At 40.3% G+C, this 23,209-nt stretch overlaps 1 protein-coding gene across 1 annotated transcript in view; it reads right to left on the bottom strand.

Annotated features, from left to right (window-relative positions):
* The window catches only part of TBC1D30 (TBC1 domain family member 30), an 85,119-nt gene extending 70,411 nt beyond the window's left edge, over nucleotides 1-14,708 (bottom strand). The window contains exons 1-2 of the mRNA XM_049625910.1: nucleotides 13,968-14,708; nucleotides 9,381-9,545 (exon numbers count right to left, since the gene is read on the bottom strand). Of these exons, the coding sequence (XP_049481867.1) occupies nucleotides 9,381-9,545; nucleotides 13,968-14,646 (844 nt within the window). The 5' untranslated portion in view covers nucleotides 14,647-14,708. The remainder of the gene's footprint in view (nucleotides 1-9,380; nucleotides 9,546-13,967) is intronic.
* Nucleotides 14,709-23,209: the final 8,501 nt, after the last annotated feature.

Here is a 23,209-nt window from a genome sequence, read left to right as displayed (position 1 = left end):
TTTTTTTAATATATTTCTAATATACATATTTGTTAAAATACTGTTCTTTATGATGATACATTCTATAATAAAACATATTTTAAGTGGTAAGTGAATTCCTCTTTAAATCAGTAGAAATGTTTTAGTATCTTGAAACACCAAAGGAACCCAAAACATAGTCTTTAAAATTTTGTCCATAAGTGTGACAAGATATGGGAAATGGGTAAATCCTATAAATTTACCAAAGCTGATACAAGAAGAAATAGAAAATACAAATAATCCTATAATTATTTTTTAAGTTGAATCCATAATTTAAAACCTTCCTACAAAGAAAGCTTCAGGCCCAAATATTTTACCAGTGAATTCTATCAAAAATGAAAGAAATAATTCCAGTCTTACACAATTTCTTCCAAATAATGGAAAAAGTGAGCACACTCTATAGCTTCTTTTATGAGTCTCCCAAAACCTGACAAGAGCATTATAAGAAAGGAAAATCATAAGCTTGTCACTCATGAACATAGCCATAAAAATCATCAATAAAATATTATGAAAAACAAAGCCAGAAATATATGTATATATAAATACATACATCTCATGACCTAATTAGGATACTTCCAGGAATGCAAAGTTGTTTTAACTTTCAACATATTATCTCAATACAGCAATAAAGTTGTATGATAAAGTTCAACATCTTAGCAAATTAGATAAGAGAATTTCCTTAATTTGATAAAGGACTTCTATAGAAAACGTTCAGCAAGCATTGTACTTAATGGGGAAATGATGGGGGAAAAAACTTTCCCTCTGAGATTGCATCTGAAAAAAATTTCACCCCATTATCACTACTTCTATTCAATATTATCACGGAGGTCTTAACCAGTGCACAAGAACAAGAAATGAAAGAATGGTAAAGAAAATTGACATAAAACTGACCGTAATCACAGGTGATAAAGATTATGTTCATTAAAAAAATACAAAATGGGGTACCTGGGTGGCTCATTCGGTTAAGCATCCGACTTTGGCTCAGGTCATGATCTCAAGGTTCTTGGGTTCAAGCTCCATGTCAGGCTCCGTGCTGACAGCTCAGAGCCTGAAGCCTGCTTCAGATTCTGTATCTCCCTCTCTCTCTGCCTCTCCTCCACTCACACTCTACCTATCGCTCTCAAAAATAAATAAACATTAAAAAAAATTTTTTAACACAAAATAATTTATCAGAATGCCTCATTGGCTCAGTCAGTGGAGCTTGCAACACTTTATCTTGGGGTTATAAGTTCAAGCCCCACACTGGGTGTAGAGATTACTTAAAAAAAATCTTAAAAAAATTAAAATAAATAAAAATTAAAAAGAATGTACAGATAATTAGAATCAACAAAAAAAAGTAAGATTGCTAGATATAAGGTCAATATGCAGAAAACAACCATATTTCTATGTACTAGAAACAAACAGAAAATGAATTTTCTAAAAGATACCAATTTAAAATAGCATCAAGAAACCTTAATTACCTATGAATAAATCTAATAAAAGACTGGTAACACCAGGACCAATTGTTGGCTACTCCAAATCTTCCCTAACCTGTTTTTTATTTTCCATAGTACTTATCACTTTATCACCTTCTTACATACATAAATATTTATTGATTCTTAGTGAGCAGGTGACCCAGCTAGGTCAAGGAAAGCGAATTATGGAACTTTCTGGAACTGTGGAAAGAACTTTGTGCTTTCAGGTAAGGTTGATTAATTGGAGCTGCCATAGTGGCCCTTTTGGTGTTATTTGGTGCAGAGGAAAGCACTGCTAAGGTATGAAATCATATTCTTAATATGATTTCATATTCTTAATATTGGGGGGGTGCGGGGTTTTTTTGTTGATGGTTTGTTGTTTTTTTTGTTTTTTTTGTTTTTTTTTGAGAGAGAGAGAGAAAGAGAGAGAGAGAGAGAGAAAGAGACAGAGTGTGAGCTGGGAAGGGCAGAGAGAGAAGGAGACACAGAATCTGAAGCAGGCTTCAGGCTCTGAGCTGTCTGAACTGTGAGATCGTGACCTGAGCCGAAGTTGGACACTTAACCAACTGAGCCAACCAGGTGCCCCTTAAAGATACTATATATAGGCAGCTGTATCTGATTTAGTTACATCTGAAGCCACATCCTTGGAATTTTAATTATGTGAGCCAATCAATTTCCCTTTTCACTTAAATCAGCTTAAGTTGTGTTTCTGTACTTATGACTGAAAGGAGGTTTTTCACTATTACGATGTTGTTAACAAAACAAAATGATGGGCTGAAAAACAGTGCATTAATCATTCAAAATTATATTTATGGATAATTTATGCCAGCTTATGATGTTACATGAAAAAGGTAAATCCATAATAATGGAAAGTTTGACAATTTTGGATACAAAAATGTTATGTTGTACGCTGACTTTGGAAAAACTTTGCATAAAAAAACACTTGAATAAATATTCAAAACTATGAAAAAATGTCTTTCGAAAGCGATTTTTCCTCTTTTCATACTTTTGTATTTTCCGAAGTTTCCATGAGGAGTGGGTTATATTTTTAACACATATTTTATTACATTTATTACTTTTATTGTACAATAACACATTCTACAGTAAAACCGTCGATTGCGAGTAACTTATTCTGCAAGTGTTCTGCAAGACGAGCAAACATTTCTAATTTTTACTTGATAAATGTGCCATGTCTTGCAATACGAGTAGTACATGGCACCTAATGTCACATGATCACAGCCGAGCCAATGGTTCTCCCTTTCTTTCTCTCTCTCTCTCTCTTTCTGTCTCTGCAGGATTGTGGGTGATTGTCAATGCAACAGCACGTTTCCACAAAAACCTCAAAAGGAGGCAAAAGCAAGCGTCATTGGATAGGTTCCTTGTTAAAGTTGCGCAAAAAGAAAAAGATTCCATTGAGCCAATAGACAGCAGTGATTCCGTTAGTGATAGTGAAAGTCGTCCTGCAGAATAACCCTCCTCTCTCTTGTCTCCCTCACATCAGCCACAAAGGTTTTCAAAGGTCAGTGCGGGTTAATTTATTTTTCTTTGTATTTTGTATTTTATTCATTGTTTTGTATTATATTACAGTATTGTAATCATTTTTATGTGAATATTTTGGGGTTCTAGAATGAATCATCTGAGTTTCCCTTATTTCTTGTGGGGAAATTCACTTTGATATACAAGTGCTTTGGATTACAAGCATGTTTACAGAATGAATTATGCTCACAAACCAAGGTTTGACTGTATTTATTTTATTGAGATATAATCCACACACCATAAAATTCACCCTTTTAAACTCTACAATTTAGTGATGCTTAGTATATTCACAAAATTGTGTAACCATCACCACCATCTAATTGCAGAACATTTTTGTCACCCTAATAAGAAACCTATACCATGAGCAGCCATTCTTCATTCTCCTTACCCTGGCCCCTGGCAACCACGAATTGACTTTCCATTATTATGGATTTACCTCTTCTGGACGTTTCAAATAGAAGCATACAATATGTGGACTTTTGTGTCTTGCTTCTTTCTCTTAGCATAATGTTTTCAAGGGTCATCCATGTGTAACATGAATCAGTGCTTCATTCCTGTTTATGGCTGAATACTATTCCATCGTATGGATATACCACTTTTGTTAATCCATTCACCCACTGATAGACATTTGAGTTGTTTCCACTTTGGGGCTATTATGAATAGTGCTTCTACCAACATGAACGTCCTCATTTTTGTGGGGACATACGTCTTCAATTCTCTTGGGTAAATACCTAGGAGGGGAATGGCGGGTTGAGTGCACTTACTTTCATAATCTGTTCTAAAAACACAGAGAATTGTTTCTTAGCAGAAAATGTTGAATGTCGGTGCCACCAACCTGAAGCCACACAAATTCCTTCTCCTGCCACAGAGAAGGCTACTTTAGAGAAGATAACCATAGAAAAAAAAAAAGAATAAGGACCACTACCATTCACTATTTGGCAAGTGTGTCTGCCAGGTATTTATGATAGACAGCAAGATTTAGTCACAGTATTAAAGATGCCAGACACATTGATCAAATGAGGCAGTAAGCTGTTTAAAATTCCTGTACTTGGGGCGGCTGGGTGGCTCAGTCGGTTAAGCGGCCGACTTCGGCTCAGGTCATGATCTCGCAGTCCGTGAGTTCAAGCCCCGCGTCGGGCTCTGTGCTGACAGCTCAGAGCCTGGAGCCTGTTTCGGGTTCCGTGTCTCCCTCTCTCTGACCCTCCCCCGTTCATGCTCTGTCTCTCTCTGTCTCAAAAATAAATAAACATTAAAAAAATTTTTTAAAAATAATTAAAAAAATAAAATTTTAAAAAAATTTAAAAAAATTCCTGTACTTATTGACAAGGCTAAAATAAAGACAATACTTTCATGAATGTTCACATTTTTTCCACCTTCCCTCTTTACCACAGTTTTCCAATGACAGGTAGATTTTATTACTTGCTTATACTACCATTTCACAAACTCAGCCAGCATAACTTAAAAATTTACTATACCAATGCAAAAAATTATAAAATTAGGAAATGCTGATAGTTAAGATAGCCTCCTTTCTGCCTTCAGGAAAAATAATCAAGTCACATAATAAGCAAACCACTTAACCTTAACATCAGAAAAACAACAACAACAACAACAAAAAGACAACAGATGAACTCGTGGCCAAATATTCATCTAATTATCCCATTGTCTTAAAGCCTTGAGGGTGATTTTCCTGCACACCTGCATGCACGTAATGAATAGTGACACCACTACCATTCTTATTATTAATTTTACTATTAATATTAAATTGGCTATACCAAGGGTGCCTGGGTGGCTCAGTCGATTAAGCGTCAGACTTCAGTTCAGGTCATTATCTCACAGCTCATAAGTTCAAGCCCTGCATCTGACTCTGTGATGACAGTTCAGAGCCTGGAGCCTACTTCGGATTCTGTGTCTCCCTCTCTCTCTGTCCCTTATCTGCTTATGCTCTGTCTCTCAAAAATAAATAGACATTAAAAAAATTTTTAATAAAATAAAAAAAATAAATTGGTTATACCATGGTTATCCTTAGACAAATGGTTAAATATGGGGGAACATATGCTCTTCTACAAGGCAAATATTGATCCTGCTCTTAATCCCATCCTGTTTGAAAATAAAGCAACCTCAGTCACCTGGGTGACTCAGCCAGTTAAGCGTCCAACTTTGGCTCAGGTCATGATCTCATGGCTCATGGGTTGGAACCCCATGTTGGGCTCTGTCCTGACAGCTCGGAGCCTGGAGCCTGCTTTGGATTCTGTGTCTCCCTCTCATTCTCTGCCCATCCCCCACTCGCACTCTGCCTCTCTCCCTCTCTCTCTCTTTCTCTCGTTCTCTCTCAAAAATAAACGTTAAAAAAAAAATTTTTTTTAACGTTTATTCATTTTTGAGAGACAGAGAGAGACAGAGTATGAGTGGGGAAGGGGCAGAGAAAGAGGGAGACACAGAATCTGAAGCAGGCTCCAGGCTCTGAGCTGTCAGCACAGAGTCCAATGCGGGGCTCGAACTCACGAACTTCAAGATCATGACCTGAGCCAAAGTTGGACACTCAACCGACTGAGCCACCCAGGCGCCCCCCAAATTTTTTTTTAAATAAAGCAACCTTGGGGCTCCTGGGTGGCTCAGTCAGTTAAGCACCCTACTTCAGCTCAGGTCGTGATCTCATCACTCGTGAGTTCGAGCCCCGCTTCGGGCTCTGTGCTGACAGCTCAGAGCCTGGAGCCTGCTTCGATTCTGTGCCTCTGTCTCTCTCTGTCCCTCTCCTGCTCACACTGTCTCTTTCTCTCAAAAATAAACGTTAAAAAAAATTTTAATAAAAAATAAAAAATAAAATAAAATAAAGCAACCTCTTTGACATCGGCCATAGTCACCTCTCACTAAATATGTCTCCAGAGGCAAGGGAAACAAAAGCAAAAAATGAATTATGGGACTTCATCAAGATAAAAAGCTTCTGTACAGAAAGAAACAATCAACAAAACTAAAAGGTAACCTTCAAAATGGGAGAAGATATTTGCAAATGACATATCAGATAAAGGGCTAGTATCCAAAACCTACAAAGGACTTATCAAACTCAACCCCCAAATAACAAACAATCTGGTTAAGAAATGGGTAGAACACATGAATAGATGCTTCTCCAAAGAAGACATCCAGATGGCTAACAGACACATGAAAAGATGCTCAACATCACTCATCATCAGAGAAATACAAATCAAAACCACAATGAGATAGCACCTCATACCTGTCAGAATGGCTAAAATGAACAATGCAGGAAACAACAGAAGTCGGCAAGGATGTGGAGAAAGAGGAACCCTCTTACACTGCTCATGGGAATGCACACTCGTGCACTCTGTAAAACAGTATGGAAGTTCCTCAAAAGGTTAAAAATAGAGCTACCCTATGATCTGGAATTTACATTACTAGATGTTTCCCCAAAGAATATAAAAATACTGATTTGAAGGGACACACAGTCCCTGATATTTATAGTAATATTATCAACAATAGCCTAACTATGAAAAGAGCCCAAATGTCCATCAACTGATAAATAAAGAAGATGTGGTATATATATATATATATGTATATGTATATATACCACATATATATATGTGGTATATATACATATACATATATATATATGATAGAATATTACACACATATATACACATATATATATGTATATATACACATATATATACGATAGAATATTACTCAGCCATCAAAAAGAATGAAATCTTGCCATTTGCAATGATGTGGATGTAATTAGAGTCTATTATGCTAAGCAAAATAAATCAGAGAAAGACAAATACCATATGATTTCACTCATATGTGGAATTTAAGAAGCAAAACATAGAGGGAAAAAAAAAAAGAGGAAGGCAAGCCATAACACAGACTCTTAACTATAGAGAACAAACTGAGGGCTGCTGAAAGGGAGGTGGGCAGGGGGATGGGCTAACTGGGTGATAGGTACTAAAGTGGGTACTTGTTATGATGAGCACTAGATGTTATATGCAAGTGATGAATTGCTAAATTCTATTCTTGAAACTAATATTACACTATATGTTAACTAACTGGAATTTAAATAAAAACTTGAAACAAACTAAATAAATAAGTAATAAAGGGATTCTACTGTAAGGTTTGGTGTAAGAAACCATAAAATCCAAGCAGTTACAGCATATGTGTTTGAAATAAACACAACCTAGTCATTTTGGTTCATAATCCACACTTACTTATAAAATCATATCCTCTTTGGTGTATCAATAGGAAATGACCCATTTTTAAAAAAGGTTAAAAAGTTTTATATTACATTATAACATGTTATGAAAGGGAGAACATCACTTATGGAAAGAATTATAAGGACTGAATCCATATATAGTGGAGAAAATGAGGGTTATCTGGACTTCTGTATATTAAATACAAAAAAGTCAACATACATGTTGTATTTGAACGCATCACTGCCAATCACTGCTAAAATGAAAGCTCAGTTATTCATTACAAAACAGTGAGATCTAAATTCTTTAGAACTCTTAAGCATCTGGGTGGCTCAGTCGGCACCCCTGATCCACTGTCATTTCTTAATTCAACAAAAAACATTCTGTCCCATTTAGTAGAGTCTTATTACCAAGGTGATAATGTAACTCCCAAGGTTAAGAGGCATTAATCCCATACTCTATGAAATACGAAACAGTGGCTGGATTTAAAGAGACAAACCCTAAAATACATAGGAAGGCTGCATTCAAATTCACAATTGAATTAGGTTCTCGTGAACACGTTTTTCTAAAAAGACACAAATGCCTGTCCCTTTATCAGTCAAGTAAACTCAAACTCTAAATGATTATCAGTCCCTGGTAATTATCAACCCGTGATCCTATGCCAGCCAGACATTCCCCTCTGTCTCCTAACACTGGTTCCATCGCCCCCTTATACTTTTTCCCACATCCAAACCCCATGCATTTACCACTTCATGCTTTTAACGTCTGGTACAACAGTAATAATGGTAGATGAAAACACAGTTGAAAAGAGAAAAATCAAGGTATTTCAAAATAAAGGGAAAATAACAGAATTTCTACTAGACACTTGTGAATCAATCAGAATCCATGGAAAAATATCAAATATAACACATGCCAACTTTTTGTAGATAGATACACATATAAAATATACACACATGTGTATGTATATCTATATCCGTATCGTCCTTCTCTAGCTGTTTCAGACAAGTGCCTAGCTCTGGAGAAAACCCTATTCAAAATCAGTCAATTCAATTACATCCTGCTCCTTGTATGGACCATTATATCATTATGATAATTACGTAACATTCTGTTCAATTTACATTAGGTTGAAACCTTCTTTAGGAGACAGCAAGAATAACAACTTGGGGATAACAAACAGTGACATAATAAAACAGGAGGAGGAAAACATGGTATTTACTTTTTATCATAAACCTAAGAATGAAGTTTAAGCCATTAATTTTATTATCTGAAACTAGTCAAACCCTGAAAATTGTCTTATGAAAACAAACACATCTTAATTTGGAATTAAAAAAAAAAAAAACTCTAAAAAGTATCACTTCATATATAAAATGTGGTGGGACAAAGAAACAAAATAAAGCAACTTTCACATGCACCCAAAAACCTGTCACAGGCATTTGATCAAAACATCACTGGTGCCTAAATTTGCCATACCTGAATATACTGTTCTGCCGTGCTGCATGTTAATAAAGAATACAAAACAAAAATAGGGAAATGTTAGCAGAATAAAACATAAAACTATTGCATGGAGAATTAAAAGATTAATTCACAAGGTTTTACATCCCGTAGCTAACAAGGATCAATGATTTAACATTTTTAACTCAGTTAACAAACCACACAGCTCTTAGCTGTGAATGGATGACCTATGAGACAGATTTAACTTATTAAAATATTTCGTCTTTTTTAAATTTCAAAGCAAGTGTAAGTTCCTGTTATAAAAGGGTCCTTTTTTAAAGCCGATGTTTGATTCACTTTTTAGAGTGACACAGAGAAGAAGAGAACAAAGGCCTTTGAGGCTGTGTCTATTTGATGCAGTTCTAAAAATATTTTAGTCATTATTTAGCATCAGGTAAAAATAACCATGGTCAAAATGAAGTACGACTTCAAATCTAGAATAATAAAATGAAGTTTGTAACATCAGACACGTACTATACATTTTTACAAAACAAAAAACAAAAACAAAACAAAAACAAAACAAAAAAATCCCAGGAAACTGAGTTGTTCATAGCTCTCAGTTTCGATGATAGAAGCTTCCATTTAAAACTTTGCCATATATTCAAAAACACAACAACTATTGGCTCAGCTCCACTAACATTCCAGACACATGTGGCCAAAGGGATAACCCCACTCCAGCACTTACTCCGCTTCTGGGACACAGCCTGCAGGCACGCAGTCACGATATCGCAGTTTCTCTGTACTTTATGCAGAAGCCTATCTTTTTGCTTCAGCTGCCGAAGTAGCTTTGCAGATTGTACGCCAATTCTATGCTTTAGCTCTTGAAGGATTGTCTTCAGTTCATTAGTGTCTATCAAAGAAAAAGAAAAATAAGAAAATAAATACCCTGAGAAGAATACAAATTCCCATGTAACACTCACCAATCATAGGACGAATATCTAGAACATCCATTTAAACCAAGTAATTCTGGCTTCTCACCCAGGATTACATGCACGTGTTCAGCTGAGATATTCTGATCAAATAAATCACTCAAACATTTCCTGCCCTGGCCGTGAGATAATTACTGTAAGATAAGTTTTATCTTTGAGGCTACTTGCAACATGTAAGCAAAGACTCTTGCCACATTTAGCTCAGGTTGCAGATTTACCTTTCATTGCCTGAAAATTGGCATGTATATTTTGTATCATTAAAGTGCTCAGACGGTAAGCTTACAAGAAAAGAATCCTTTTGAATCAGTTACATCAATGGTAAATCTAACAGCTGATAACAATTTTTTTAAATAAATGTTTATTCATTTTTGAGAGAGAATGTGTGAGTGGGGGGAGGGGAGGGGCAGAGAGAGAGAAGGGGACAGAGGATCTGAAGTGGGCTCCAAGCCAACAGCAGCGACAATTCGAGTTTCAAACTCATGAACCTTGAGATGATGACCTGAGCTGAAGCTGGACACTCAACCAACTGAGTCACCCAGGCGCCCTTGATAACAAATGTTTTCGTTTGGTTTTGTTTTAAAGTTTATTCATTTGTTTTGGGGGAGAGAGAGAGAGAGACAGACAGACAGAATGAGCTGGGGAGGGGCAGAGAGAGGGAGGGAGACAGAGAATCCCAAGCAGGTCCGCACTGCCAGCATGGAGCCTGAGGTGGGACTCAAACTCACAAAACTGAGATCACGCCTGGGGCTGAAACCAGAAGTGGGAGGCTTAACCAACTGAGCCACTCAGACGTCCCCTGATAACAAACGTTTTTAAAAGCACTCACCTTTGTAAATGATCCGTTAAAAGCAAATAATATAACCACATTTTCTAACGTAGATGAATATAGCAATATTGGTTTGGTTTTAAATATACAGTCTTCCAATAGCTTGATTATTAGGTACAATATTTCACTTTAGAAACTCAGTAGTTTTTCAAATATGATAGAAGATACATTTCCTTTACACAGATAAATTAAGGATAATTTTACATTCATAAAATTAATATTCCCAACAGCTGTTTTTCCACAAATGAAAAAAGACTTGGGAATCGGAACTATCAGCAATCTTTATATGAATAATCATTACAATTTGGGAGTTTCGTCTGTCACACTTGGTATTATCATTAGTCACTGGAGTGTGGTCTGCCAGTCAGGCAAGAAGCTTCCATGCAACTCTGAATTGGCTAGGCCCTCATTAGAGATCCTGTGTGGGATTTGGGTCTATTCATTTTTAAAGGGACTTTGAGAAACTAGAGAGGATCCAAAGAGAACAAAAGAAGTATTCAAAAGCTAAAAAAAAAAGAAAAAAAAAAAAAAAAAAAAAAAATCCAGAGGTCAAAGAAAAAGAACTTTGGGGGTCTGTATAACAGAAGTACAAGGTGGACCTTTAACAGCAATCATGTTTAGCCACATCATGGACAATGTATTAGACCTTGAAAAGAACTCCCTTTGGACCAACCAACCATCTTTGTGATCTTAGGCAAGGTAGTACTCCCAGGCTCAAATTATGTTTAGCATACAAGACTATTTTGAGAAAGAAATGTGAACAGTCTTTATAAACATCAATATAAATAGCACTAAAATAAGAATAAGGGGTTACTCTGAAGAAGAGAACAAAGGCCATTTCTCTTACCTTGAGTTCAAACTTGGTGGCACATAAGGAAAAGAACACATTTAGGTTAAATGATAACATTCGTGTTCTAAGGAAAAGTAAATATGGAAACAAGCTAAAAGAGGAGACCAGGGGGCTCTTCGTCCCTAGATGCCTTCCACAGAGCAAAGAGCCTTTCTTTGAATGTTTAAAATTTTTCCTTCCAGAAACAGAAAGGGTAGGAATATCATTATCTTGCATTTACATTATAGTTGTTTTTTGTTTTACATTATAGTTTCCTTCCAACAAAGAGTCATTTTCAGGGACTCTTAAGGTATCCACAGCTCTGTGATGCTCTGAACTATGTGTATTATCCAACATGGGAAAAATCTTCAGAGTTTAGAAATGTCTTCTACAGCAATATCTGCTGATAAAGCATCCTGAAGACAGGAATAATAAGGTTTCCTTTATCTTTGCATGCCCCACAGCATCAGCCACTTTTGCTGTTAAGTAAATGAGGAAAAGACCAACTGACAAGCAGCGGACAATTTCCTCTCTAAGAAATTCCAGTGTGTACGTTGATAAAAATAGTATCTAAACTTTGTTGAGCATTTTACACACACATTAACTTACGTAATTATCACCACAGTCCTCTCTGAGAGGTAGGTGTTATTATTATCCATATTTGTAAGTGAGAAAAATAAGACACAGAAAGGTTAAATAGCTTGCCCAAGGTCACACAGCGAGTAATGAACAGTGGCAGGATATCGATTCAAGCACTCTGACTCCAAAGTTCACCTCCTTTATGAAAATACCAAGAAGGGAGCCAAGATTTCCTGAGAAACCATTCTGATGCTTCACATAAATAAAGGACCCACACACGCCAAACACCTAAATAGGTGCTACAGCAAAAATCCTAATAGAGTAAGAGGTTATCTACAAAGCATTATGATAGGAGGGACATTTTTTGATCTTGAAACAAAATCAAGTAATCTAATAAGCTGTAAAATTATTTATGCAGACAGCTGTTTCCACGTGCTTCCACCTGTTTATTCTTAATATTCTAATGATACTCATCAATAAAGGGGGTGCGTGTGGGTGCGTATAAGATTATTATAATATGGCACTTTTGTTCATCTTAACAGAGTCGATTCAAAGGAAAGAAAAGGTTAGCAGGCAACTATGCAATAAGGCTGAGACTTGGGAAAAACAGAATCTTGGAGATCTTGTGAATTAGTAGAGTGGTCACTGGTTTGAAATCCACAGGCAAAGCTCTTTAAACTTTAAACTTTAGCTTGCCAAATTTCCTCTTCCACGAGGAAATTGCCAACCCCCCAAATTTGCTCAGTAATGAAAAGTGAACGGCCTTGTAAAAGACAGAAAGGCAAATCATAATTCTTCAGAGTTGATTTTGTTGGATTCGGAAAGACCTATTGCCCCCACGGAACTCCTGGCATAAACACTCCGAGAACAGCCAAAAAACTGTGTAAAATTAAATGGCACTACTCCAGGCAAAGTCCCAGGCAGGGGGAGGAAGGCAGAAGCCATTTGTAACAATCAGCTGAGAAAAAAACCTTTGCTAGGAAGCCAAAGGAGGAAGTTGAAAGCAAACAGCTTTCAACTTTCAACACAGATTCGAGAAAGCAGACAGATTTATTCCTTTTCTGTTATTTATTTTTTTTCCCCCACCTGGCACCAGCTAGACTTACAATTAGGAGACAGGAGACCATTCAATAGTATTCTCTCCTTCCTTCCTCTCCTGGTAATTTAGCACAAGGACACTAATTCAAGATATGTTATGGCGGCTTAGCATCTGTTTTCCACACCTCACTTTATTATATAAATTGAGGTCTTGATACATCTATGAAAAAGACATCTGTAATAACAGTGCCTGAAAGGCAAGCTATTATGAACAGTTAAGGCGGGGGTGGGGGGGAACCTCAGGACGTGAGCATCAGGGTCTGATAACAAAAGAAACACCAAATTAGCCTCCCCCCCGCCACTCCCCAAAAGCCACGTCCATTTTCAAATCGAAGGTACCAGCAGTCAAACCCTGTGCTAAAGCCAACAGCGTAGGGCCCTCCACTAATCCGCCGCCGAGTGAGCTTCCTGAAACCAGACTGGCTGGCAGAAATGGAATTCATCCGCTCTGCTTAGAAACTGCATTATCGAATTATTCTGCCTCACTAGTTAAACACTATCCTAGTGGTGTGGCCAGGCAGGGCGGATTAGGAGAAATAAAAAAAAAAAAAAAAAAATCAGGCCCAGGAGTCGCCGGTCTTCTCTCGGCGCCCCCTAGGCAACTTGTGCTACGCGTACCAGAAACTCCCAACAGTCGAAAGAGCTGTTCAGGTGCAATTAGAAGGTGGGCTGCCTGTCCCTTCGGGGCTCCTGCAAACACGGTGCGCGCAGAGGAGCGGAGACCCGCCGCTACCACCCCCAACAACTGTACCACCCGCTACAACCCCAACAACTGAGGTTCCACTGAGCAGCTCGAGAGGGATGCGGGCGGGGGCACAGTAAGAACTGAGTTTAGCCACGAACCAGTGACACCGCGGCCACTAGCCGCAGGTCAAAGGAGCCGCCCCAACCGTAATATCGGAGCGCCGCGCGGCTCAGCCAGGGGTGCCCAGGTGAGCGCGGGAGTTCCGGCGGACGCGGCGGGGTGCCCTGCGGCCCGTCCCCGAAGCCCCCGAAGCCCCCGAAGCTCACCTTTCTGCCGCAGGTACTGCATCTGGTGCCGCTGGCTCGGCCGCTCCTGCAGCTCCTGCAGCACCCGGGAGTCGCCGCCGCGGCCGCCCAGGAACACGTCGGAGCCGGAGGCCTCCGTGGAGCTGTCGAGGCTGTCGCGGCGCCGTGGGCGACCCCCGAGCCCCCGGCTCCCGCCCGCCGCCTCCTCCTCCTCAGTGCAGCTGTACAGCTCGGTGAGCAGGCCGCTCACCAGGGACGCCGTGCGGCTCGTCCTGCCGCCCCGCGGCTCGCCGGGCTCCGGGTCCTCCTCGGCCTCCCAGGAGTCCCGGGAGCCTCGAGGCTGCTCCGCCGGGGGGGCCCCGCGCAGGCACACAGACCGGGGAGCACCGACAACCGCTTCCTCCGCCGCGTCCTCCCGCCCTGCCTCGGGCTCCGGGCGCCCCGTCCGGCCCCCGCCCGTGGGAAGGACCTCCATGGCCCGCGGTGCGCGAAAGCCCGGCTCCCGCCTCTCCTCCCGCCCGGCCGCGCCGGCCAGTTCCGGGAGGAGGCGCGGCCTCACGGCCGCCGGGGGTGCCCTGGGCCGCGCGCCGCGCCAGCGGGCCCCAGATCCCCGAGGCTCCTGACCTCCCCTCGGCGGGCACGCGAGCCGCCGCCCCGCAGCTCCGAACCGGGACGAGCGGGGCGGGGGGCTGGGGGGCATACGGCCACGCCTCTGAACCACCTGGGGACACCTGCAGCAGGTGAGGCCCCACTTCCCCTGGGAACGCTATCTGATCCGCGTCTAGGAGGATGTGGCCAGAACGCATCAGGACGAAGCCTTCAGCCGGAGGGGGAAGGGCCCTCTGGCAGCCCCCACCTTTACTTTTAAGCACGTGATTTAACTCAAAAAGGGGGCAATTCTTGCCTCCTAGTCAGCCACCTGCTAGAAATCCTGCGGGGGAGAGTTCTCGACGCCAGTCAATAGGCCGAGGCCAGGAGCTCCCTTCTTCGCGTACTCAAGGCACAGTGCCCAGCCCTTCCCACCGTCCCACCTGATCCGGGCGCCTTTCAAGGCGCTCTTAGTTTCTGACAATAACCTTTCTGAAGACTTGGCTTATGCTGGAGATTTAATAACGCTGGGAACTTTCATCCTTCAGTGAAAAAGTCAAGTGCTAGATTAAGATCAACTAATTCCCAGGCACAAAACCTAACAAAGAATGAGGGCTTTAATAAATGTCCGTGAGACGACCGCACCAATGAATTGACATGGCTGATTCTGACAGTGAAATCAAAAGCTGACGGTAATATTCTGAGAGATGTATCTTTACATTAGACCCCAGTGGAAGAACCCTGAGATGCCCCTCCACGGCATGTATCTTTGTGAATTTAGTAGTAATTCTCAACGTTTTTGACGGCTTTTTGTGTGTGCCAAATCCTGTTCTTAATTCTTTGCACGAACTATCCCATTTAATTCTCACTTTAACCCTATAAAGCAGGTAAATATTGTGGGACTTTTTTTTTTTTGAGGTATAATTGACTTAAAATTAAGTTAGTTTCAGGTGTCCAACATATGGTTTTGATATTTGAGTATATTTCAGAATGACCACAAGGATAAGTCTAATGAACTAACATCCCTCACCATACAGAGTTTAAAAGGTAAGTGCTATATATAGCCTCACTTTTCAGGTGAGGAGCTGAGGCACAGAGGGACTAAATAACTGCCCATTCACAAAGAATAAAGTGAACTTCCCTTAATGCTTAAAGTGTCTGGCTTTCATTATGGATGAATACATATTCCATTATGGACTCCATTATGGATTTTCATTAATGGATGAACATGTATTTGTGTAAGCCCTAGAGCTATTAAATATTTGCCGTATTTCTAAAAGCAGCCACAATGCACCTAGTGAACAATGGTGGGGCTTCATGTTTGTTCAGCACACGTTTTACTTTTCATGGCACTTTCATAATAGAGTCTGACCCTACAGGTAGAAACCTGAGGCCTCTGGTCACCACCACCACCACAATGCTTGTAAACACAGAGTGAGGGCAATAGGGCCCTTTTTGAAATTTGGAGTTACTGTAAGAAAAGCAAACTTTTAACGACTTTTCTCCTTAGGTATCCAGAATTTTTAAAAAGACTAGAAACATCATGTTGTGGTTTTACAACTGTATTTACTACTATGCCCATTGAATTATAAAAGGTATTAAATAGAAAAATGAAATTATTTATTACTTTGTTGTTTAGTCTTTTGAGCTTTTTTTAAAATTTTGTTTTTAATGTTTACTTTTTTTCAATATATGGAATTGTCAAATTGGTTTCCATACAACACCCAGTGCTCATCCCAAAAGGTGCCCTCCTCAATACCCATCACCCACCCTCCCCTCCCTCCCACCCCCCATCAACCAATGTTTATTTACTTTTGAGAGAGAGACAGAGTGAGCAGAGGAGGGGCACAGAGAGAGAGAGAGAGAGAGAGAGAGAGAGAATCCCAAGCAGGTTTCAAGTTGTCATCACAGAGCCTGACGAAGGGCTCAATCTCACCAACAGTGAGATCATGACCCTCTGAGCCGAAATCAAGAGTCAGACGCTTAGCTGGGAGCTTCTTTCATATGCCAAAGTTTGCAACACGCAGGACTTTCAGTAACGGGAAACAATGAAATTGGATCTCTTTTCTTATTTGACTCCCCAACCCTTTCTCTATCTCCATCCAGTAAGAAATGTGGTTACCAGTCTTCAGAACCTCATGTTAGGTATCTCTATCAGGACTTATGGATGAAGAAACTCAAAGTGAGCTTGAAGGAGATGGGGAAAGAAACCAGTAAACACAATAGGTCATTGACAGTCAACATTTCTAAATTATTCAGAACTTCAAAATTATTTCTCATTTCCTGTCAGTACCAAACCACACTAGGAGAGGAAATTGGCAAAATAAAAGCTAACAAGGAAAATAGATTCAAGTCCCTTGCACTTGTTAGAATGATCATCCCCCCAGATACCCACAGGACTCTTACCTCACCAAGGTCAAGTCTCTGCTTAAACATCATCTTCTCAGTGGGTCTAACCACTCTATTTGAAACTGTGGCTCCCCACCCTCCACCATTCCCTTATTCCCCCTCCTTGTTCTCTTTTTTCCATAATATGCTCCATCTTCCGACTTACCATATCACCTAATGACTTATTTTGTCATCTGTCTTCTGCCAGGAAAATGTAAGCTCCTGAAGGCAGGAATTTTTGTCTAATTTTGTTCATGGATGTATGCTCATCAAACTAGACAGAAGACCAACAAATTACCTGCTTTCCTAAAAAAAAGAGAGTCTCATTAAAAAGAATCTTAGAAGTGGTGTTAGCATAGAGCAGCCCATTTTTGGACCTTATATTACTGCTGCCTGGTGACTGGAAGTCCCTAGGTGAGTTCCCTGAAGCTCTGAAGCCTTCTAATTGGAGGTAAGAGAGAACTATTGGTCTCATAGAATATGATTTCAAACTGATCATGACTAAAGGTAATAGCTAAAATTAAGTTTACTATGGTTAATTATGCTACTGATAATCAGTATTTTAACTTATTTGGAAACTTAGTTTCAATATTTAAATAATTATACTAACTACTTTATGCCAGATATAAGGTCTAGTGATACATTATATTTACAAGGATCTAAGAGCACCTATATTGAGTACAATTTACTACAATTTATAGAATACAATTTACGGAAATCTAGTGTGCAAACTACAGGCTGTGAACGTTTACAATTTCCAAACAGGCACTGGGGTCTTGCCAATAACCTTCTGATACCTGTCACTTAAAACTACCCTAACAAGGGGCGCCTGGGTGGCTCAGTCGGTTAAGCGGCCAACTTCGGCTCAGGTCATGATCTCACGGTCCGTGAGTTCGAGCCCTGCGTCGGGCTCTGTGCTGACCGCCCAGAGCCTGGAGCCCGTTTCAGATTCTGTGTCTCCCTCTCTCTGACCCTCCCCCGTTCATGCTCTGTCTCTCTCTGTCTCAAAAATAATTAAACGTTAAAAAAAAAATTAAAAAAAAAAAAAAACAAACTACCCTAACAAGAGGCTCCTGGGTGGCTCACTCAGTTGAGTCCGACTTCAGCTCAGGTCATGATCTCATGGTTTGTGGGTTTGAGCCCGAGTAGGGCTTTGTACTGACAACTCAGAGCCTGGAGTGTGCTTTGGATTCTGTGTCTCCCTCTCTCTGCCTCTCCTCTGTTTGCACTCTGTCCCTCTACACCAAAAATGAATAAACATTAAAGGTAACTAAAAAAAAAACAAACAAACAAAAAAAAACTACCTTAACAAGACTCTCAACATTTTTGATAATTTGATAATTTTTTCAGCATGTTAAGACACACACATAAATAATGAATTGCTATGATGAAAGCTTTGATTATGCTCAGAATGGCTGATTTCTAATATCTAGCATTGAATCTTTTACTCTAATCCTTCCGGGATTTCTCATTCCCAGGCATAAGAGAAATTCAAAAAGTCATGGCTTGGTTTCAGCTTCTGCTCATGGAAGCTCATTTTTGCTCTTTATTTTTGCTGATTACAATTTATTTATATGCTTGGACTACAATAATCTCCGTTTTCAGTTTAATAACTAGACATGCGGAAGACTCATAGTTTTCAATCCAAAAAGCTGGGATGCCAGGTTAAAAAGAGATTTTATTACTTTTAAAAACCATCAAGCCTTAGATAGACCTTAGGAAATACATAGTGATACATAGTAGTTAGCCAATAAACAAGGGCTATTAGGGGAGCCTGAGTGGCTCAGTTGGTTAAGTCAGACTTCGTTCGTTTGGCTCAAGTCATGATCTCACGGTTCAAGGGTTCAAGCCCCGTGTTGGCCTCTCTGCTGTCAGCACAGAGCCCACTTCAGATCCTCTGTCCCCTTCTCTCTGCACCTCCCCTGCGTGCACATGCCCTCTCTCTCAGAAATAAACATTTAAAAATAAGGGCTATTAATTATGAATGACATTTAAGTCATGAAATTTCGTGTTAAGAGGAACTTTGGAGATCTCATCTTACTGTTTAACTAAGGATTGTTACACTAGATTTCCAAGTGACAGAACATAACTTTTTCTTCATAATAGTAAAAAACTGTGATTGCTCAATGCGTATCAGCTGGGAGCCAAACTTCTGCTAGCCCACCTGTAATCACGTGACATTCTTTGAGCGTGAGGTGCCTACCATGCCAGCGTTTAGGTGGCCACTGACAAAGGGTGGTTAACCTAAAATGACCAAGCTATTTTGTATAATTCGTTGTTTAGTGCCTCTTCCATAGTGAGTGCTTTCTGGTGGGCATAAACATGTCACACAAAGATGACCACACTTTGTGCCTGTTCCTGGATGTCCATGCTTTTGCCTCTACCTCAGACCTCCCTATCTACAATCTTCCAGTCATTTTCCTTCCATACCCACGACGGGACCAGCCAAGGCCATTCACCACTACCGATGAATGCATATACTATTGTAATGTCAGACCACTTCCCTTGCCACACAACCTGGATGGTCAGGTGCACCAAAGCTGTGCCCATTTAGGATGGTTTTCTCTTACCACTGTCGTTCAAGGCCAGCTCCAAGTGAGGCTGCAACTCATCATCCATTTCCACCTTGCATCAATGTACCAAGCTGTTCTATCCATAAACCAGGCTCTGACTTTCTCCTCCTCCTTTGGCTGGTCATACAGTACCTGAGGTCTGAGCTGAGAGAGGGGTACTCCAGTAACCCTGCTGAGCGATCTGAGAGTCTGGGCTACCTACTCATGCACTTGTTTATTCCCTCCAGTCTTGCTCATGCTTGGTTCCAGAGGTAATATTTCATCTTATGTGAAATTACTGCTGATCCTAACCAACTTCAACTTGGTAGATCCAAGAGGACCCAACTCATTGTGGACAGTACAGGACGCATGGTCATTCCGTGTCTCATGGCCAAGAGTTCCATCTCTATCAGGGCTCAGTACACCGGGAGTTATTTTTCAAAAGATGCGTAATCCTGCTGCAGATAACATTTTCCCACTGGGGCTTGTTCCACATTGCATCTTTTCTCATCACTGGCACCCGGAATACCATAGGGTCTGCCAGAGTGCGTGGCCCAAGCAGAAGGCTTACATGCGTCACGGGCTGGATCTGCCACCAGGACAGACTTTAAGATGTGAACCCTGTAGTTGCACAGAGCATCATTCTGAGAAGGTACCCACACCTGGCCTGATGCTTTGTGGTCACCACCTTGAAATTACTAACAATTTTATCTTTGAACTTGTGTTTTGAAAATAAAGTGCAATGGGACATGCATAAGCAGAAGAGATAAACCAGGACAAAGAATGCCACAAGCAGCAGCCAGGCACAAAGCAATGGTCACAGGGAATGCCTCAGGGCGGTCCAGGGAGTCTCAGGCCCCAGAGGGGTCAGAAAAAGACCACAGCCCAAACTGGAGGCAGCAACAGCAGAGAGAACAGTGGAGAAGCAGCAGTGGTGGCAACAGCAGCAGGAAGGGAAAGAGGCTCTACACAAGGCCAAGGCTGGGACCTGTTGTGGGGATCCCCATCTGCTCCCCAGATCCCATCTTTGTGGTATTTGCACAAATATTTGAGAGCTAGGATGGGAACTGCTTGCTTTCAGGCAATACATTTTGCCAGTAAATTATTATGAAATAAAAGCACACATGTGAACATCGTAATAAAACAATTCAGAGAATTCATTGAATTATTAGAATTAAGAGTTTAGAATTCTTCAGACTTTAGAAAACTTCTGCAACATGGCAAAACAAATATCCACAAGTTTACAAATAGAAAATAACACCATTTTCGTGTGAAAGTCCAGATGAACCAATTATTAATGATGAAAAGAATTTAAAAGTAATTTTGCCTTGTAATTGAAGATGCTGTGATAGAATGAATAGACAGGCACCTTGAATTGCTGTATATAAAAGTTTGAAGCTGGGGCACCTGGTTGGCTCAGTCGGTTGAGCATCTAACTTCAGCTCAGGTCATGATCTCATGGTTCATGGGTTCTAGCCCCACATCAGGCTCTGTGCTGACAGCCTGGAGCCTGGAGCCTGCTTCTGATTCTTTGTCTCCCTCTCTCTCTGCCCATCCCCTGCTCGTGCTCTATCTCTCAAAAAATATATAATAAAACGTTAAAAAATATTTTAAAGTTTGAAGCTGCTGGAGGTTTCTTGTACACCTTCCACAAGTTATAGGAAATATCAAAGGAAACATTACAGTGTAACTATTATACCAGTAACAATTTTACAACTGCAAAATCACAATAATTTTTGGCTTACATTTACAATTAAATTAATATCTAAATAAAACTGATCTATAAGATTTAAATGTTTTAGAAAAATTAGTCCACAAGAATTGTCAGTTCCACATGACAAACTTTCTATTTTGAAATAATCTATCAATAATTTATCCCTTTGTTATGCAGCCTATAAAATACCATTAACAGCTTCAGTAATAGTTATGTTGGAAGAAAGAGCCTCCTTAAAATTAAAAATTATTGGGGCGCCTGGGTGGCTCAGTCGGTTAAGCGGCCGACTTCGGCTCAGGTCATGATCTCACAGTCCGTGAGTTGGAGCCCCGCGTCAGGCTCTGTGCTGACAGCTCAGAGCCTGGAGCCTGTTTCAGATTCTGTGTCTCCCTCTCTCTGACCCTCCCCTGTTCATGCTCTGTCTCTCCCTGTCTCAAAAATAAATAAAAATGTTTTAAAAAAATTAAAAATTATTAACAATTATTTGCAATCATGCATTTGCTGAGAGCAAATGACATTGCTTTTAATTGTATCAAATGAAAATGAAGTTACTAAAAGTATACATTTTGATGGCCTAAGAAATGAATTTGCAGGAAAGCAAGCCAGAAAAATCATATTAGCAGTCAAGGTATCACGTTAATAAAATGTTATTTATAGGATATATAAATTATAATGCCAAAAATATTAATTGCAGTTTGTAAGATTATGGTGTTACTCAAGTATCACTAGAACCCCCACTGCATCTTGTTAGTAAATACAAGATTTTTTTTATAAAGTTTATTTAAGAGAGAGAGAGAACATGTGCTCATGTGAGCAGGAGAGGGGCAGAGAGAGCGAGACAGAGAGACAGAGAGAGTCCCAAGGAGGCCTCTTGCTGTCAATGGGGAGCCCAACGTGGGGCTCAAACCCACGAACCATGAGATCATGACCTGAACTGAAATCAAGAGTCAGGCACTTCACTAACTGAGCCACCCAGGTGCCCCAGTAATACAGTATTTTTAAAATGAAAGGCTTTTATACTTTAGTACATTTCGTGGCACTTTTTTTCTGCATTACTTCACCCTGGGCCCCACAGATTACAATGTAGCCAGCACTGTCTGCTGTAGCCTGCTTGTCTGCTCCAGGCCCCACTCAAAGCTGGCAGCCTTCCACGTCACTCAGCGTCACGCAGTATACAGCTGAGGCAGTATGCATAGGTAGAATAGGTTGCATACAGAATACAGAAAGGTAGAATGAGCACTGGGCTTCCTTCTTTGTAATAACAAAAGCAAGATGCAGCAATTTGTTTTTGCCTCGGAGACCATGACCCTGATACACCCCTGGACCCCTACAATCCTTTACCGAAGGGACAAGTCCCCGAATTTTCATAGGGTCCATCACCCACTCCCGAGAGCACATGCATCATATCAAAGATGGCAGCCTGTTAGCTGACTCTTGTTCACCCCGCCTGATCAGTATGTCATGGGTGCAGCAGACAGATATGACATTCTGCAGGGTGCCCAGACGGTCTAGATCTGTTTCGACTATGACATATCGTTATAAGAGGGGTTTTAAAATCCCGGACCTGTTAATTACTTCATCTGTGTCATTTATTACGTTTCCGTTGACTGATTTTTCCCTGGTTATCAGTCACATTTTCCTATTTGGGATCCTGTGTAGTAATTTTTTATTACTGGATGCAGGACATTATGAATTTCATATTGTTGAGTATCTAGATTTTGCAGTTTTCAAGTGTGTGTGTCCTTCTTCTGGCAGGCAAGTTAAGGTTCTTGCAGATCAGCTTCATATTTTGTGACTTGTATTTAAACTTTGTCATTGCAGGTGTACAATACTTTTCACTCATGGTAATTTAGCCCCACTACTAAGGTATGACTTTTTTGCGTTCTCTACTGAATACCCCCAGTGATCAAGGAAGACTCTTCTGGCTAGTTGAATCTCAGATATTTCCACTGAGAATTCTTACATGTTTTTGGTTATTCGTTGCCTTATTTTATGATGCCTTCCACCCTACACATTCACAT

The sequence above is a fragment of the Panthera uncia genome, chromosome B4 (genome assembly GCF_023721935.1).
Source record: "Panthera uncia isolate 11264 chromosome B4, Puncia_PCG_1.0, whole genome shotgun sequence".
NCBI classification, from domain to species: domain Eukaryota; kingdom Metazoa; phylum Chordata; class Mammalia; order Carnivora; family Felidae; genus Panthera; species Panthera uncia.
Note: the sequence above shows the minus strand (reverse complement) of the source record. Positions and strands in the feature narration are given on the sequence as shown.